Raw genomic sequence first — 19,637 nt, forward strand, 5'->3', positions numbered from 1 at the left:
ATTAAGTCCTTGTGTGTGACAAGTAAGCACAGGATCGTGTGCATACAAAAACATTGTCTATCCATATGTGGGACAGAAGGCCTCGGTAACATTCAGAGAGGGAATCTTGCTCACTGCGGACACATTAATCACAGACTTGAATTAAACGTCTCCATCTCTTCAACAGGAGGGATGTTGGAGAAAGAGGCCACAGCTGCTCATACGGCAATGGCAGGTTGAAGATGGTTATCAGCACAGCAAATTACTGTAACTTTATTCACTTTGAACATTAGCAATATTAATACACACAAACACATTTTATATTTCAACGCAAGTCTGAATACGACATTTGCCTATGAGAAACTATGACCTCAACCACTGTCATAATCATTCTTGAGAAACATTCTCTTACAATTATGATGACAAAGACTGATGTGGAGATCCAGCCAAAAAGAGAGAAAGATGAGAGATTTGAGAAATGCCATTTATGAAAGCACTGGATTCTCCAGCCTTGGAAGACACACTGCTACCATGGCGACCTGTATTTGATGCAGTTTCATAAATGTGTACACACAACCCCCCTGGCTCACATTTGAGGTACCGCTGTGCCCATATTGTGTTTTGTGAGTGTGTATGATTGTCTCTTTGTGGACTGGTTCTAATCCAGCAGTTACCCTGAACAGGATAAATTGCACAATATAAATGAATGGCTGGATTGGATTTGTTTCTATGGTTCTTTATTGAGCTCAATTTGAAAAAAAAGTTCAAGGAGGAAGTGAAGGTTGACGGACATGTGCAACATTCCACTCCGATTCACAGAAAATCGTATCAGATAAAAGAATTGCAGTACAAGTGAAAAGAAAAAAAATAAATTGTTGACAAAAAATACATTCTAACAAGTAAATAAATGCTAAATTGACATTTCATTACAATGACACAGAAGGGAAAATAACAAGATAAATATGAAAACATTCGAAAGAGGTTAAATGTAGTTTCAATGACTTTTTAAAGGTTGTTTGGAAGTCAAAATAAAGTTTACGGCCGCTAAAATGTAACTATCAAATTAATGGAAAGATGTTAAATCAAAGATAAATGTTGAAACGTTATTGTTTATATGGACCTAACGGTATTTGAAAGTGTGTAGTGCATTGTGCTTCGATAATGTCGTTTGAGTACTTCCACTGAAGGTGAGCTGTCCATTTGTATACATTCTACATACACAATTTACATCCATCTTAAACGACTTGCAAACAAGAAGACACAACTTGCTCACGTATGATTATTCACGATTATTTAGTTTGCCCGCCACGGGCGTCATTCATTTTGACTTTGCTATTTACAACAACAAAAAAAGATGCACTCATCGCTGAGGGAGAGCGGGGAATAGTCCACTTCTTTTGAGGTACAGTATTGAAGTAAGAGAATATACGGAATGATAAAAACAAGGTATTCGGTATATTCCATTCCAAATTTTATTTTAAATAAGGTAACGGGGTAAATATCTCGCAGTATCATCTACATTTCAGTGTAAAATGTACCGCGAAAGATCCAATCTATCCCTCCCCTTGGCTTGCTTTGGTACAGTCCAGAGCCCCTTATGGTAACTCCAGCCAGCGAGAGTGGAGCACAACACGCTGGAGACGGTGGCCGACCGGCAGGCGACCAAGTTAACTTTTAAATCCCAGTATTGTTTCGTCCGTACTAACTAGAAACATAAGGCGGGTGAGAAAAAGGAGCGACAACCTCAGTCATGGTATTTAGGTTAAGGTGAAATGCCGGAGCGTCTTTTTATGTCACAAGCCCGCTGACTTTAGTGAAGATTGAGAAGAAGGCGCAAGGGGGGAAGCCCGGAGAAGAGCGAGCGACACAAGCGGGCTCCAAGATGCAGCCGGCCGCCGTTGCGTGGGTTGCACTGATAACTTTGCTGCTCAGCCTGAGTGCAGGTAAGAAAATGCTTGTCATGAAGTGCTGCAAAATGAATGTACACGTCAGCGTGTGTAAAATCAGCTCAGGTCATTTTGTAGTCACATCGGTGGTCTTATGCCGGAGACAGAGGTCGTCTTCAACACAGATAAAAGATGGCTCTCACCTTTAGACCTCTAATTTTATGCATATTTATTTAATATTCATAGATATTCTTGAACTCACTTCCGTCATTTATTGATACTTTTGACGTTTGGATGTTTTGTTTGCAATCAAAATGTGTAGTATAGTATGTGCAGTTTCTGAGTGTACTATAGTAGTCTGTGATTTGATGTCTCATTATTTGGTTTGACTTTTTTCACTTTCAAGGTTTAAATGAAGGTTAAGCTTGCCATATCCGATATCCGTATGTTTGATGTTCGATTTACCTCGAGGCAGTCCTAGATGATGTGTGGGGAGATGACCTTGAATCTGGAGTGACAATGGGGTGTGAAACGCAAACTTTCACTCTGATGCATTTTTACGTATCGTTGTTGAGAATTTCAGGTTAGAAAAACAGAGGTTCTCCCTTTTCCGATTGCGGATGAACTCTCTTGTTTATGGATGTAACTTGCTTCCTACCCCTCCCCACCCTCAGCTGCTCTGAGTGATTTCCACCCCCCCCCCCTCCTATGTTTTCTCCAACACCTTGTATTTACAACATGTCAGAACAGCCGCTGGAATGCACAGACCCTACCGAAGCTATTTCTAAGCTACCACAGCAGGCTTTGCGTCACGTATTGACACACGGACGCTCATACGCAGTCACGGTTGCCATGCCCTATGACATGACCTTAAAATTAGACCAGACAGGAAGGCAAAAATCACATCTGTAATTGGCTATTTGGACTTGAAAGAGAGGCTGTGGTGATTGTTTCTGCTGCTAAATGTCACCATAAGACTCTCTTCAAAATGTCAACCAGAGGGATCCAATACCCAATTGAAAACAAAAGACCCCTGGATCAGCCATATCCTCCATCCGGTGTTGGTGTGTTAGTCATCACCTCCGACTTGGTTATCAGTGTTTCCCTGCTTCGATAACCTTTCTATCTTCTGCTTGCTTTGATTATAGAGCGCTTCTGTCACAAAACAATGGTCGGCGCTGGATCGTTGATCTTGTTTTTTTGTCTGCGGTACGCAAATATTAATTTATCGGAACATGCATTTTCCTTTGTCAACGAGGTTAAATAAATTACAAGACTTCAAACCGTCATGTCGCCAACAAATACCGATAAGGGATACCGTGTACGTGGCATTCCTTCTATTCGTTGTCGTCTTATGAAAAGATAAGCATTATTGATCTACAGAGAGAAGCGGAGGGTTTGGCATCATAAAGACAACCGGTTCTATCTATTTGAAAATGAACCGACAATGTTTAACTCCTGCGTGATTGTTTGAGTGTGTGTAATTGGTGGGAGGTCAAGATGCCTTCCTTGATGTGCCTCGTGGCCTTGCGGTAATTGGCCGAGTTTGACTAATGGCATGTTGGAGAGCATCGTGTGCACTTTAATAATGCACTCTGGGACAGAGTGAGCGACTCAGCCTGTTTCTCACTGCCCAAACCCTTTTCTTTCTTTTCTTTTCTTTTTTCTTCATTAACTCGTACATTTAAGTAAACTGCAATTGAAATACACACACACACACACACACACACACGCACGCACGCACTTCGACATGTAAATAATCGTACAGGCGTGGGTTAAAATGCAAACATTTTTTAAATTTATTATTATTTTTTTTGGTTCGGGGAAAGTGAACAGAGACAGGAACAAAGACAACGTTTCAGTACCAGTCTCACAACCAGGCAGCGTTCCAACTGTTCTCTGCTCGGGTGGATTTTGTTTGTTTTTATCGGCCAAGCAATGAAAAGGAAGAACAAGATGACAAAGTCAATATGTGACTTGTTCCAAATGTCAATTTCTGTCCATTTCTGCACAAGGATAGGTAGTTTTAAAATACCATTTGTGCTAAAATACTTCATTGTGTGGAGGAGCTTATACTCTTCGTGTTAACAATGTGCTTATTTCTTGTTCAGCTGTTTTTTTATTAAGTCAAGTCAAGTCAACAGTATTTATAGAGCACTTTCAAACAGCCGTCGCTGCATACAAAGTGCTGTACATGGAGCAATTTAACATGCACAATAAACCGTAAGACAAATCGGTAATAAAGGCGGTAGAAAGCACCAAACAGTAAAACCAAGAACAAATCTAAGTCATGCTGAGTCGAATGCTAAAGAATACAAGTGAGTTTTGAGGAGGGTTTTGAAGATGGGCAGCGAGGAGGCTTGCCGAATGTTCAGTGGGAGGTCATTCCAGAGAGAGGGACCAGCAACAGAAAAGGCTCCATCCCCTCTGAGCCTCAGTTTAGTTCTTGGTTCTTCTAATAAAGTCTGGTCCACAGACCTGAGGCGCCGGGCAGGTGTGTAGGGGCGGATGAGCTCAGAGAGGTAATGTGGCGCGAGATTAAGTGCGATGCAGGGATGCAAAATAATTGACTTTTCAAACGATACTGATAACTGATACCTTTTTGGGTGTATTAATCTAAACTAAAAATGTTTATATATATATATATATATATATATATATATATATATATACCAAAATAAAGATTTCTTGAAAATGGTGAAGACTGATAGCCACAGAAGACTGATGGGCAAGAATATCTTCAATTTTGCAAATTGGAAGATGTTGGGTGGAAAGAGGATTTTTATCATTATGCCACTGGCACTTGAATGGTAGAAAGACGATTGTGACGATTAGGTGGGTTTATGTTTGCTCTCCACTTCTGCTCAACATTTATCTGTTGGCCGAGTCCTGTAATTACATTGATCAGTTCCTTGCCATTGCCCTCTCATCAGGACCAAGCACCACCGCAACTGTCTCACTAGTGGCCTTTTAAAGAACTTGCAGATGTCCCTTGGCCTACCCAGCAAGCCTTAAAATGTCAATTTATGACTTTGTTTTGCAAAATGGCACCAGCACCCCATTAGATGAAGTGCCCCCAGAGTTGTTTGGATGGCGTTAATGGACATTGCAGTCTTGATGCCTGCTGAGAAAAAGGACAGATTTATTGCTTGCCACAAGTTGATTTTTGTCCAGATTCCACTCCGCAACTCATATTTTCTTTTCAACAGGAAAAAGTTCTTTTGCGGGATATGGCCCTCACGCATGTCGATGAATCACTCGCGTTTTTTCTGGCTGAAAACGCATACTGTATGCAAAACGTTTACCCTCCTTTCCCGGACTTTCTTGTTGATCCTTAGCCTCTTTGGGGGCTTGAGGAGCCGGAGGTGGGCAAATTCTTCATGAGTTTGCAGTGCTGCAATTATGAAGACGTCGACTTACACCGCTGAGCTAATAAACTCTCGGCTAAATGAAGACTGCAAAATGTCACCCTCGAGTCGTATATTCTAAATTGTGCTGCTGCGCTACAGAACACAACCGAGGGTCTCTTGTCGACACTCCATCTTTTCACCGCTCCAAATTTAGCACAGCGATGCTCCCCCAACCCTCCTCTTTTTTTTTTTTTTTTTTTTTAAACTGACATGTTCGGTGTGATGGTGGTGCCACAATCCCACCATGAACAAGTATTGCAAAAGAATGTGTTAGACAAAGTATCGGCATGCTCGAAATACGTGTGTGTGCTCACCATCTTTGGTCTAACTGGTGAGGTTTGTGTCAGGCAGGCTTTTGCATTCAGTGTGGGCCCGTCAGAATGAGCCACCTGATACCCCCACTGCGCTTTGTTTGGCCCAGCTAAAGGGATGCGATTGCACCTCCGAGGTAGCAATGGAACTAACCTATGATTACTCGATTTCACCCCCCTGCCTCCCCACACGCACGCACACCATTTTCTCATATGGATAAATGTCATGTTTCAAACGGCACTCCCTCCCACCCCGATCCACATTCCTATGCTCATGTTCCTTGGCTTTTCCTATAAATCACAGCGCTCGCTCACACTGGAAGGGGCGAACCTCCTTTGCGAGAGACCGACAGGCTTCTCTTTTTGGGGGCCGTGTCTGATTTCAGAACACGATGCCGCAGCCCAGAGGCCAATTTCAATTATGTTCACTGATGATGATATATGTCACAGATGTCAGATTTGAGAGCACACAAGCAAAAAAATCAAAGTCAGCGCCGGGCAACCTACTGCTTCGACAAGTACAAGTCGGTCGGTGACTAACAACTCGACGTTTCAGTGGGATTTATTTGATAAAAGATTTTTTTAGATAAAATGTGGGCATTGATTCAAAGGCAGAAACTTCCTGGTCATAACCTGCCCTTGTTTTTACCAACATATCAGGTTTTCATAATAAATAACTAGAAATATTCATACCAACACTACATTACTACACACATATTCAATCACAAACCGGGATTGTTCATTCACATATCAATAACTTATAGCAAACGTACGACCACAACGTTAGAAAAAAGATTGTCTTTATACTTTCGTTTCCATTGGGATGCAAGAAAAGGCACGCATCTTAAAGCCCTTCTTGAAATTGCTGCTTGCTGCTCCGGAGAAGGTTTTACAAAGATGATGGATGTACGTCTGTGAATGGTAGTTTAGCCAGCCTTAGAAACGCTGTGTGTGGAGTATTGTCGTTTTCCCTAAAAAAACAGAAAAGACTTAGCGAGTTTTTGTCAGCGGGGGGGATGCTGTGCAAAAATAGCCCATTGCCTTCGCATTAGCCCTGTTATGAGTGAAAATACATTTTGACATTGTGAGATGCAGTTTTCCCTGCGAGGGAATCGAATACCGGTAGTTCCGAGTTTGGCTGACAAGCCTCACTTTTGAATTATAAAATGATATTGACACACAACGGACTTTAGGTTCGAACTTTTAAATCACTAATACGGTATGAGTACTGTATTGTTATTGTACCAGTAGTTGTTAAATTTTTTTTTTAACCATTTTATTACCGTATATTTTGTCAGGATGTAACATAAACATGGCTATTGCTGTCGAAAGGGGCGTTTGTGGTGTATCGGTCTTGTTGTGTGTAGTTGAGTTCCTCGGGGCTGGCAGATTATTACAGGCTGTAATAAACTCTGCTTTTCTGTCTCGGCAGGGGGCTGCTGTAAAGGACAGAATGATAAGCAGTGCTGGAGACTCACTGTCTGAGCACAACCAGAGGAGCGGGGTGCGGGGGAAGGGACGCAAAGGCATTTTGAAGGACACGTACATGCACAGATCCATCGTAACTTCATTCTTAAGCTTTGCTTTGCTTGCTTTGACTTAACTGGAAAAGCATCAGTTGTGACTTCAGATGAAAATGTGAAAGACTCTTTAAGAGGCATGAAAAAAAGATTAAACGTTTGACAGATTGTTGCGGTACAAGAGTCTCGACGTCCCCAGTGTGCGCTCCGCCATGCATTATAAAAAAGCCACTTACGCGGTGTGTCTTTGGGAGCACATCTTTCGAGCCTTTGGTGAGAAATGTAGGACACTTTTCCAGTGTCATTTTGTTGGGTCGCCGTATTTTTTCACATTTCTCGAGTTGAACTGCGCAGTTGGTCTCACACATTCAGCACATGTGGTTTGGAAAAGTATTTTTCTCCTGGGCAAAAGATCAATTTTATTTTTTTTTTTTTTAAGGTAGCGAGTCAAATCAAATGTACATCCAGTTGAAATAATTTACAACAGGTCTCAGGTGTTTTATAAACATGCCTGTGGCAGGCTTTCATCAAAATACCCCAAAGGTCCAACAAATTGTACACATGTTTTTTACAGATTGTTTATTGACATTGTGAAATTGGCTCATTTTAGGTTTGGATCAGTGTCGGGCACGCTCACTCTTCATCCCACTCCACATTCTACTGGGTCAAAGACAACCATTGGGCTGGATCTCTCCGCCATGCTCTTGCTGGCCTTTGGCCATCTCTTTTTCTGCCTTGCTCAGTAGCAAGTTTTCATGACAGCTGACCGCTTGCTACTACTAGCGCAGGTGTCGGCAACCCAAAACGTTGAAAGAGCCATATTGGACCAAAAAAAAAAAACACACAAAAAAAAGCCCCAAAAAAACCCCAAATATGTCTGGAGCCGCAAAAAATTAAAAGCCTAATATAAGCCTTACAATGAAGGCAACACATGCTGTATGTATCAATATTAGCTATATTAGCCTACTATCAAAATGACTAAGTAGGTTACAAATACACAATGAGCCTTTATGATCAAATGTTTTTAAAATGTATTCTACACATATTTTCCAGCATTGGAAAATGTTAAGAACGTTTGTGTCATGTTTGTCCTCCTACAGAAACAATATTAAAACAAAAAATATATTTCCCTCCCCCACCTTTTTCCATTTTAAAACAATTTTGAAAAAGCTCCAGGGAGCCATTAGGGCATTTTAAATCTAAAACTATCATAAAGTTGTCCGCAGTTCTCCGGAAAGTTCTCCAACGTAAAAATCGAGTTATCTGTGAATTCGAACCAGCTTCACAAGCTTAACATGTCTCCTCTGTGTAAAGTGTAACAAAATGCAACATATAGCCTCTTGTTGTTGTAAATGCTCACCAAATGCTTGCGAGGCTCAAAATAGCCCCCAAGAAGTGTGCAGTGTTGTTGCCCTGTTGTCCACCAGCCAGCTGTTTGAGCTTATTACTTCACTCCTTTTGTAATGGATATATTTACATTTCCCCTACGAACAAATGGGATTGCGGCACAGCGAGGGTTTGTCAGTTGGAGCCGCACAAGGCCTGTTGCCTTGTTGGCTTTTGTCTCTTGATAGGATTTTTCAGACAATAGGAAAGTAAGCTGCATTCTTTTTAAAGAAGCACCCGAAGATTTCACAATCTAACCCAAATACCTGTGATGCTAGCAGAGTTAGCTTTGTCCTCCTACCTCACTGTAGACAAAAAAAAAAAACGCATTCGGTGAAAGTTCAGTGTATAAATAACCTCAAGAGATGGACGGACAGGCTTCTTCACTTAGCCATCATTCACAGAGATTTGAACTGCAAGTGCATTTTAGCATCTATATGGAGACCGCTAGCACTGCCTAACTGCTAGAGGAGTTAGCTTTGTCCTTCTACCTCACTGTAGACAAAAAAAAGGATTCGGTGAAAGTTCAGTGTATAAATAACCTCAAAGACGGACAGGCTTCTTCACTCAGCCATCATTCACAGAGATTTAAACTGCAAGAGCATTTCAGCATCGAAATGGAGGCCGCCTAATGGAAACGCATCTGTTTGCTGTCAAGGATGCACCGAAAATTGATGAGTTCATGTCGACCGTGTTAAGACCAGCCCTTGAATGAAGGCTTCTTATTGCCTTCAACTCCAGCATGCATTTAACGCATGTTTGAGCATTCCGTATGTTCAGATCAAACCTGAATGCAATTTGGTTTGGACGAGTGGTGCACCACGTACCCAAGAACCAAAATTACAGAACCTAAATTTTGGGCAAGAGAGATGGGAAAGAAATGTCACGATAGAAACTTTTCTATCATTCCAGTTCCAGTGTGCTTCTAAAAATGAATGCGCTTACTTGAGAAATGAAACAAAGAGCTTTGTTATATTGCCAGAATTAGACTAGAGGACACCCAATCACCGATCATCAATGTTAGAACAGCTGATTGGATTTGAGGGCTTTTTTTCCCCATCTTGCTTACAGTCTGAACCTGCGGTAGTATCACCTTTCAATCCTGTACTTCCCTGAGACAACTGTCGGAAACCACCTGCCAGATATCTTATGTCCGTCTCCCAGTTGAAATCAGTAGAAGGCCTGCCGAGGCACATATGTAATCAGAAACCTGTTCAGTAAAACTGCTTATGCGGAACTGAGATTAAACATTTTAACGACCCTTTTAAGTAAAAACATTTTTTTGGAATTTGGTAATTGAAATTGTTGTCGTTACAGTTCTTAGCTGACTTACTACTGACATACTAAATTTCGGTTTGCTAGTAAGCTATTGTTCCCCCCCCCCAAAAAAAACAAACAATAAAAATGCCCACAACAAACAACATTGTTTTCAAGGAACTACAGTATGGTAAGTAATTTTAACATTTTATTTTAAATCAGGGGACTAGTGAGGCTACCCTTTTTTGATGGAATACAATTTGGTTTAAGCTGCCACAGGAAAGCGCCCGCAAGCTAGCTTAATTGAAGGTCCGCCGCACTATTTCACTTTCCTGGAGGAAACTTGCGTGAAATCCGTTGGCACATTGAGACACTCGCACAGAGGCAGCTCAAACATTCTCAGGGTGTGTGTTCTGTGAGCGCTTTTGCCCTTCTTCAGTGACAACTTTCATTTTTGCCCCCTCGACACTGCTGCACAATGATGTGAACTCAAAGTGTGAGAGCAGAAACCTGACACTGGACACACCAAGCATGCAAACAACTCACAAAAAAAACTCCAAGCTTGACGTGAAAGAAGACCGTGCTTGCCTCATTGCTTGAAGGTAATGCTCGCTAACTACTGAACCTGTGTTGTACTTGATGGCGTGTACCTTTGACCCATAATCGGGTGGCAACAGCTCAGCCGAGCCCGCGATGATGGAAATGGAGCTGCTTGTTGTGAAGGTGCCTGAGGACTTCATTAAACAAACAGTGAAGGGCTCTGGAGGCCCCATTGAAGCCTGGAACTGGAATGGGGACACAACTGAAAGCAGTTCGCTCCCTAATGAACTTGAGTGGCCCATAGAAGTGGGGCTTTTTTTTTTTTTTTTTCCACAGAAGCTAAGGAGGACAAAGTGTCAAAACAAGCCCAGGCCCTTGCTGTTCACGGGGGCTAAACGCCGCCTTTTGACTCTTAGGAGTGTGGGCATCTGAAGGGGAGGCCACAAGGAGAAAGCAGAGGGAGGTAGAAAGTACTTGCTAAAACAATGGCCTCTTAAATCAAGCAGCAGCCCGCCTTGCCTCTTTTCCCCCTCCTGGGCGACTGCCTCGCGACCCCCCTCCCCCCCTGCTTCCATTGCCTCGCCTTCCAATTAGGGATACTCTTGCATAAGCGGTTGGAAGCCCCATATATTGCAGGGGCCTCAGAGGAGGAGGCTTAAAAGTTGGGTCTCAAAAGCAGTTCCTCTATCAAAAGCCTTAGTATTCAGAGGAGAGCCGTGTTTGGACTCCTCAAAGCTCTCAAATCTGCCACTGAGGGATGCGCGGTATATCATGCCCTCTGTCCTTAGTACCTCATCTTTCTCTTCATCCTTTTGCCTCTCTCCTTCTCCACCCCCTAATTTGCCAAAATGTCGTCAATTTGCAAGCCCTTCATTGCTCCTCAACGCTCGGGTGCTTGCAAGGCCTGGGCTTGAGCAAAGCTGAGGCCAGGACTCGGGTTCTTGTTGCCTGATTTCCCCGTTCGCATTGTCAGCAATTACAACATCTGATTAAAGAGTTGGCCCGAGGAAACCCCGTGTCATACCGCAACTTGTACTCTATGCTCCACAACAGCAACTTAAAAATAGAACTTCTACTCCAGCAGGCCAAGATGAGGACAAGATAAGTCGAACCAATGGATGGAGAACTAAATTTGCATTGGTTAGACCTAAGCGGTTGCATTGCGTGTGCCAGGTACTCGCCTGGCATGTTAAATGACTATTTCCAGTTGTGCCAGCTTTTCGTGCGAGTCAGATTTTACCTTTATTTTTTTATTATTATTTTTTAAGTTTCATACACACTTTCACAAATGCAAAAAGAAAAATGACATTTTTTAACAAAACCGTTGTCCCCCCCCCCCCCCCCCCCCCAGTGGTTGAATGCGAAAGATAGCTGTCACCTACACAGTGATCCTTTAAATTCTGATGTTCCATTTTAATTAATTAATTAATTAATTAATTATTATTATTTTTTTTTTTTATCAGTAATCTTTGTACATTATCTCTTGTTTGTCAGTTTTATAAATGCAAATAGCGGATTACATAACATGGAATTGACTTATTGTAGCCTTTACTGTCATTATAAAAAGAACTGTTTTGTGAAGGCCCTGTCGGTTTGTTCGAGACCACGAAGACCAAAGACTTCACCGGACAAATGGTTTTAAATAAAGTACCTTTTTGAAACATTTCGAACATTTATGACAGCATCGGCGGAATGCAACAACTTGGGACCGGCCACCTTCTTGTTTCTTGATGGCTGTTCAGCATCCAACCAAACATTTGTAGACACCATTTCAAGTCCAGTACTTCCCTCCAATAATTTTTCACTCAAACCATTGACGGATGCAGATGTTTTTTTTCGTCTCCTTTTTTTTTTTTTAATTAACATGCATTTGTCTCTGCTCTGTGATTTTGATGTGAGATAAGACAGAAGTCAAGCTGCCCTTTTCAGAAGCAGCAGCCAGCTTGAAATAAAAAGGTTTAACGGGTACCTGTCAGGCCCCTCTCAGTTACGTGCCTTTGTCCGCTTGCCGCACCCATGCGCGCAGTCACGTGCTTTCTGTGACTTTTTTCCAATTTGCTTCCACCGCTCAAGTTGGCAGACTTAGGCTTTACTGTCACACAGTAGGTTCAGGTAGACATTGTCATCAGACTGAGTGGTGCCAGCCGGTTTTATAAGTGGATTTAGTGCTGGCACCTTTCCTACCCCACCCTCAGCCAGCGAGCGCTGATTTATGAGGGAGACTTAGGAGACAATGCCCAAGTCCAAACATTGCGCTACGCTGCAAGCTTAGTCACCTCTGCTGGAGGTGCTCTGAACGTCTGGAATTGCGAGCGATATTCAATTTGTTTCCTGTGGTTGATAGCCTTTCATCTTCTTATTTTTGCTCATGTAATAAGGGGCTTAGGAGTTGGTTACATTTGCTCGAGTCCTGTTATTTAGTGGTGATGTAAAGCAGGGATGAAGTCACCATCCAATCACTGTGAGCTTGCTGCAAGGGCCAACTTCAAAATAAAAGCCTATCAAGGCATGGATGTCCATTTCTTATTTTGTAGGCTTTTATTTTGAAGTTGGCCCTTGCAACATCTTACCGGCCTGTCACAGTCACGCAAAATCGTTATGGGCGGCTGACTTGAATTATTTCTTCGACTGGAGGCTGGCCTGAGCGCAAAAAGAAGACGGGATGCCAACTTAAGCGATGCGGCAACAGGCGTTTGCGGGCCAGCCAAGTCACATGCCCCATCAAACAGCTTTCGGTTGAACCGGAGTAGAGATTGTGAGCCGTGACATCTCCTCGAACATCCGTGGCCTCTGACCATGGAAATGTTCTGAGGGAATAATGGACTAAAATATTAACCTACTTAGATGCTCTCCTGAAATAAGAGCCAAAAGGAGTCCATTAAAGACCAACTATCTCAGTCGTGTTACTGGTTGAAGATAAAGTGTCCGAGGGATCACACTTGCCTCGAGAGTTTTGCTGAAGGCTATTCTTAGAAAAGGGGTGCAGTGGTTTCTAGGAACCCGCCACTCCCTACTCCTTACCCCGTATAAGATGACCCTTTGCCCTAAGAGGAGAACAAGGAAAGCGTGTGCCTCCTCAAAGCAGTACTGAAGTGATTTGGAATGCAAACGAATGATCCACTTACCCTTGAACTGCCTCTAACCTTTGTTGGTGTTGAGAGAGCCAAAGAGTGGCGAGGAAAATTCTAAACGACCACGATACAGTACACTAGTCCATCTCTAAAAGACACATTGACCTAAATCGGGAATGGAGTGAACTCTTTGAATTCCAGTTTTCTTTTTTAATATTAGTTATTTCCCACAAATGTATGTATTTCAAGGTACTGATGTTTTTATTTCCTCTGAATCTCAAATAAATGGCACTCAGTGAGGATGAGATCGAGATGTTCTGGCAAGTCACACAGCAGAGGGCTTTCCCCGCTTACGTAATTTTTTTTTTTAATGTAATTTAAATTGATAGCCCCACAGTGACGCTAGCATTTGCTTGCCCGGCGGTAATTCACATGATGGGTAAATCCCGGAGAGAAAACAACGTTCACGGAACATCAAGTGCTGCCCTCGTGTTCTTGATCCGGCTTGTCAAGGCTCGCTATGTTGCAACAGAGCCGCCATTCACTGTACCAACACTTGTATCAGTCTTTTTCTGTCGATTACATAATTTCCAAAGTCTATCGTTATTTTCACACAATTTTGATTTGCACAAAAGAACCCCAAAACAAAACAAAACAACAAATCATGTAACATTCTGACTGTTAGTCACATTATACACCTTCAGTGGTACCATGGTATGTGAATTGAATTGATCACCCTAGATCGCCCTTACGTGTGAGTGTGAATGGTTGTCTCTGTGTGCCCTGCGATTGGCTGGCAAGCACTTCAGGCTGTACCCCGCCTCCTGTCCGAAGATTGCTGGGAGTGAAAAAAAATAAATCAGGCTTAGGAGAAGCAGGTGAAGAATGTCACAATCCAAGGATGCTAAATATACTCATCTTAAATTTGGCTCTGCATGTGCCTGTCTTGCTGCGCGGGCTAGACAGAAACTCAATTGTAACTCATTCACTGTTGCCACACAGCCGGCCGCTCTGTGAGATGCTTTTATACCGAAATGGATTCACAATTTTGAATGAGAATGAACCCATTGAAGGCATTACTGACATGAGGACTAGGGATGTGGCAATATCACTTTTTTACGAATACGGGTAGTTACATTTGAGTTCTCGCCGATATCGTTGACAGATATTCGATCTTTTTACATTGCTAACTCCATTTATGTACAAACAAGCAGCACAACGGCAGTCGGAGTTCTTTCAAAGCACGGGAACTTGCTTACGCACGCCCCCTTTTAGCACATGAATTGCTTTTCCTCGATTCAAATTTTATGATCGTGAGAAGTGAAAATTGAAATCACGACGAAATTTCAATTAAATGCCCAGCCCTAGGCTATTCTTATATATACATACAGTATGTATATATTCAAGTATTGACAGCCCATTATTGCGTTTATCTGTAGTTACTGCCACCTTTCCCCTCAGCTGTTCAGACTCGGTATGCTGTTTGCTGTGTTGGGCTCTCAAACCCGCATGCGTTGACCTCCCCAAAACACTGGGCTGGACTCAAACACAGTTGTGATCATTGTGCTGCTACTTCATAATTCTGCCCCTTCATTTCCACCCTCAGTCTTCTTCAGTTCCGCTTTCTCCTTCTATAGAGTTGAGAAAAGGATGCCCCCAATGGACCTAACTTCCGGGTCAGTGGACGTGGGATGTGGGGTCACACTTGGGCTGAACAATCATCAGTCGGATGACCAGGCAACTGTGTCCTGCTTGATGGTTTTTTTCTTTCTTTTGTGGTGGTGTTAGCATGTCGAGATGGAAGAGTTGCTGTTCTTCAACAATCTTTCATGTTTTTGGGGGGGGGGGGGTGGGGGGGCTTCTACCATCGTCACTTCTTTCATCACCTCGTGTTCTTTTATTTGCGCTGTTGCTAAGCAACAATGACAGCCGTGACAGATCTGCACTTTGGCTTAAATTCTATCACAACTGGCTTTAGGATACCCCCCCTCCCACATCAACTCGCGTAGACACACATACACACATGCTATACAACCAAGTACCCTGCTGTTTTGCAGTTTATGATACTGAAGCCGCTCCCCCATCTCCTGGTCACCCCCCTCCGCCCCGTCCCCTCCCCCCTGAGGTGACAAGAGGGAAGCGTCCAGCTGGATGGAGCTGTTGTGTTCCTCTCCTATGGGCTTTGATCCTTTGCCCCTTCGTCTTGTAGATCAGCGCCTATCCTGCCAGTCTGGAGAGGTGGAGAGGGGGTTTCAATTGTCTCTTGATTTACTTTGCCTCGCTGTTGGGTATGCAGGCAAGTGAGGAGGAGATGGATGATGCAAACTGCTGTGACTCCATGCGACAGCTGGCTGGGGCAAGGTGGGGTCGCCTTCTCTGGATCGGCCACCCAGGTGCCCCGTTTGCCTTTTCCCGGCCATAACTTGTCCCAAGCCACCACTTGCTATTAGCTTACCTCAAATCCACAACCTTGCTTTATTTTTTATTTTTTGGTCCGTAAGCCTCTGCTTGTCCTCAGGGAGTAGAGGGAGAAGGTTTGAGGCTCCCTCCCTCTCCTGTCCCACCGAACCCCCTGATCCTGGCCCCATTTTCTTTTTTTCTTTTTTTTTTAAGCTTTAAGACTGACCTGTCAGCCTTGCTCTCTTCCCCAGAGTCAATGTGGGACGGCCCCCTCAAAGACCAGTCTGCCTCAGCCTTCTGTTAGAACAGGCCCCACCAAAAGCCCTCCTATGCTGCCTTTTGTGTAGTCGCACATAAGATCAGAGTTAAGTTCCCTTTGCACTTGCGTCCATGGATGGGCCCTGCGGACCAAGGGGCCAATGCCACTTGACAGTCCTATTGTTCGCGTGGTTTCTCTCGGCCCGTTTATCATCTTTGCATATGGCAACATGCGTTCAAGCTGTTTGATCAGGTATCTGCAAAATTTCTGATGGATTTCTGACACGATCCAAAAACCCTCAGACATGATGATAACATGGGTGTCCATGGGTCCAGAGCCACCGATCCACCTGTTGTAATTCGTCATCGGTTCTTCGCCTGGGCTGTGGCAAGTGGGGATTTCAGCTAATCTTGGCCCACTGCACAGCGACTGACGGGGCAGAACTTTGTGTGGCTTTTGGCAATATTCGAGTATAAGCACCGACAAGGGACAACGGAACCAAGCGTGACCACCCACTTTCACACACAATAAATACATTTCCAGGTTTTAAGGTAGCGACCACTTGATAGTTTGACCGTCGACATATTGTGTTATGCAACAGTACTTAACATTATTTACAGGTATCCATGTAAAAAAATAGATGGGCGCAGAGTCTCTATCGCCAAAATGTAAACCGTGGGTGCGTCATTCACTGTGAGTCAGTGAATGGGTGGAGAGTGAGGAAATCTGCTCTACAACGGAAGTCATGGAAGTTATTTATTCTTTCTGTGCGGCCCGGTACCAAATGACCCACGGCCCGGAATCGGTCCGCGCCCCAGTGGTTGGGGACCACTGCCCTGCAGGAAGGATTTAGCCTGGTGTGTGAATAACATCTGATGTTGTAAAATGGCTTGACTTTTTTTTTTTTTTCGCAGATTGAGACAGTGTAGACTGTTGCTCTATTTCGCACATTGAAATATAAGCATAGCTTTTGGATCTCATCGTATTTTATTACGATTTTGTTGGAGCAGTAGTCGTATTATTTCCAAAGTGTAATTGGTTCTAACAGACTGTATTTAAAATTAGCTTGCAAGTGTTCACTTGGCTCGAATGATCCTTTTCTGTGTGACTCAGAACACTTGTTTCACTCTCTCAGCGAGTGTCTCTAAGTGCAGGATTGAGTCTTTTTCTATTTATGTGTGGAGCAAGCGCCTTTTGGAAACTGCTCTTTTAACGACCGTGAATAGCGTCATCTGTAACTGCTTCAGTGTTTCATGTGAGACGCCACCATGTTTCCTCTCTTGCCTCTAATCAATCATGGCGCCCCACACTAGCTGCCCTCGCTGTTTTTCTTCCTCCTCTATTTTGTCTTGAAAAGGAGTCTATTCGACCCCCCCACTCGTCTGTCTTCCTCTTATGAAGACAGAGGAGGAAGGTAGCCGAGAAAAGAAAAGGAGAGAAAATGGGGTTTGAAATCCAAAGAGAAATTGTCCCTCCTCTATTTCTTTGATGTGTGACTTGAGCATTCCATGGTTCATGGAACTGACCTCAGCCAACCGTTTTTACCTGCCGTTTTTATATCCAGTGCCAACAAAGAATCTCCCTAACCTTTGGATTCCATTGCATTGTACAATCATTTGAAGAAACTAAATTGTACCCTCCGTATAACCGCTACCAACTGGCTAACTTATTACGTGCAAGATAGTTGTTATGCTGGAAGAGCCGTAAATTCTTCACAAGGCCACTGAATTGGACAACAAAACCAAGACAGTAGCCTTGTCCCAAGGAAAAAAAGAAAAGAAAAAAAAGAAAGAAAAAACTCTGTTCCTAGCCTGTTTCCTCAGTGTCTACATCACAGGTGTCAAACTCAAGGCCGAGGGGCCAGATCCGGCCTGCCACGTTATTTTATGAGGCCCGCGTAAATAAATCATGTGTGTCAAATTCAATAATCCTTGCTAAAATCTGTACCGAAATGTCAAATTGTCATGCGCAATAACATTGAGATTTTGCAAGAAACTTGTTACCCAGTTTACACTCACTTAAACAATAATTCAACAAACAACACACACATAGTTAACTCGTAATCCATCAATTTGTTGCGTGCAAGTAATGATACGATTTGATGATTAAGCATTCACGCAAGACGTAACTCCAAAGTGGCCCGTGACCAAAATAAGTTTGACCCCCCTGGTCTACATTATGGTCGCTTACACATGCTCCGTTACTAACAACCTATCTCGAGTCTGCAAAAGAAACAAAACAAAAAGGCAACTTCCACAACTTATTTGTAAAACACAATGAAGCAAAAAAAAAAAAGACACACACTGACAGTTGGGCAAATGATTTACTCTTGTTCACTTTGTCAATGAATCTGCGCCGTATTTTGGATACAGAGGAAATGCGGCTGAAGTGCGGCCTAACTTTTATCAGTCTTGGCACAGGTGTGCTGCAGGTGACGCGGCCGTGCTCAGTTGATCTGATCGGAAGCCGCTGGTTTTGTCTCACTTCACCGCTGCATGTCGGCATCCTGCGAGTTTGGAACGCTTTGATGGCAGTAGAAAAAAAGGAGGAGGAGGAGGGTGCACTGTTGGGGGCGGTGGAGGGTGGGGGGTGCTGTTTGGCGAGTGATCTATTGCTTCCTTACTCGTTGCCTATATCTTTCTGTCACGGGCACATGCACACACTCTGAGACAGACTGTGCAGTTAACTCAACTTCATTGCATTTGAGTTCCGGGAGTCGGTTTAGTTGGCAGGGTGAGGGGGTGGGTGCGGGGGGAGGAGGAGCCGTAATTAAAGAGCTTTGAGAGGGGGGGCCCCCCCCCCCAACTCTCTGTTAGATGCATTTCATCCCTCCTCTGCCTCATAATCCCCCAAGGAATAAACAAATTGGGGTTTGCAGCCTGCAAGTTGGACGTGGTCGTTCATGTAATGGTCTTGAAAAGAGGTGTGTGTGTGTGTGCGTGTGTGTGTGCGTGTGTGTGTGCGTGCGCGTGTCCATCAAGCCGGTATTGTGTTTTGTAAAATGTGAATAAGAGGTACTATGGGAAAGAGAGAGAGAGAGAGAGAGAGAGAGCATACACTTTTATTCATGTGTGCGTGCGTGCATGTGAGTGTGTGTGTGTGTGTGTGTGTGTGTGTGTGTGTGGGTGTGTGTGTGTGAGTGAGTTTAGCCACAAGTGCAGTAAGTGGCTAATTGCTTTCGCCTCCACAATGAAGTGTGCGGATGGACACAGGCCGCTGCCCAACAGAATTGTTTTTTTAATCCATATCAAAATCATATTTCCATTCCAAACAGCTGCGTTCGTTTTGTTGAACTCTTTATGAACGACTAAAACAAGTTGTTTCATTTGCCAGCACCTTCAGCAACTTGGGAAAATTTGAGGAGGATCATTGTGTGTCGGTTTGAACGCGTGTTGTTACGGGCATTAGCCATGTTCCATTTTTATGGCCCGTAGAAAACATTGTGGAAAGGGCGAGGAAACACCCTATAGATTCATTGAAAGTATGGCCTGTGATTGGCTGACAAAAGATTTGGACTCATACCAACCAACTAATTGTGGAATTGTGTGTTGGTCCAAAAAGTAAAACAAGCTTCACGGCTCCGTGTCGGTGTGTTAGCTTGTTAGCATGGCGCCCCCC

The 19,637-nt window shown here is 43.5% G+C and overlaps 1 protein-coding gene across 2 annotated transcripts in view; it reads left to right on the plus strand.

The window, feature by feature from the left end:
- The first annotated feature begins 1,619 nt into the window (after positions 1-1,619).
- Positions 1,620-19,637, plus strand: part of lrp4 (low density lipoprotein receptor-related protein 4) — a 78,228-nt gene continuing 60,210 nt past the window's right edge. For both annotated transcript variants that reach the window (XM_086107666.1, XM_086107667.1), the window contains exon 1: positions 1,620-1,922. In XM_086107666.1, coding sequence (XP_085963792.1) covers positions 1,862-1,922 — 61 coding nt within the window. In that variant the 5' untranslated portion in view covers positions 1,620-1,861. The remainder of the gene's footprint in view (positions 1,923-19,637) is intronic.

This window comes from Hippocampus guttulatus, chromosome 3, assembly GCF_054856545.1.
Source record: "Hippocampus guttulatus isolate MCC_2025c chromosome 3, RoL_Hgut_1.0, whole genome shotgun sequence".
In the NCBI taxonomy this organism is placed as follows: Eukaryota; Metazoa; Chordata; class Actinopteri; order Syngnathiformes; family Syngnathidae; genus Hippocampus; species Hippocampus guttulatus.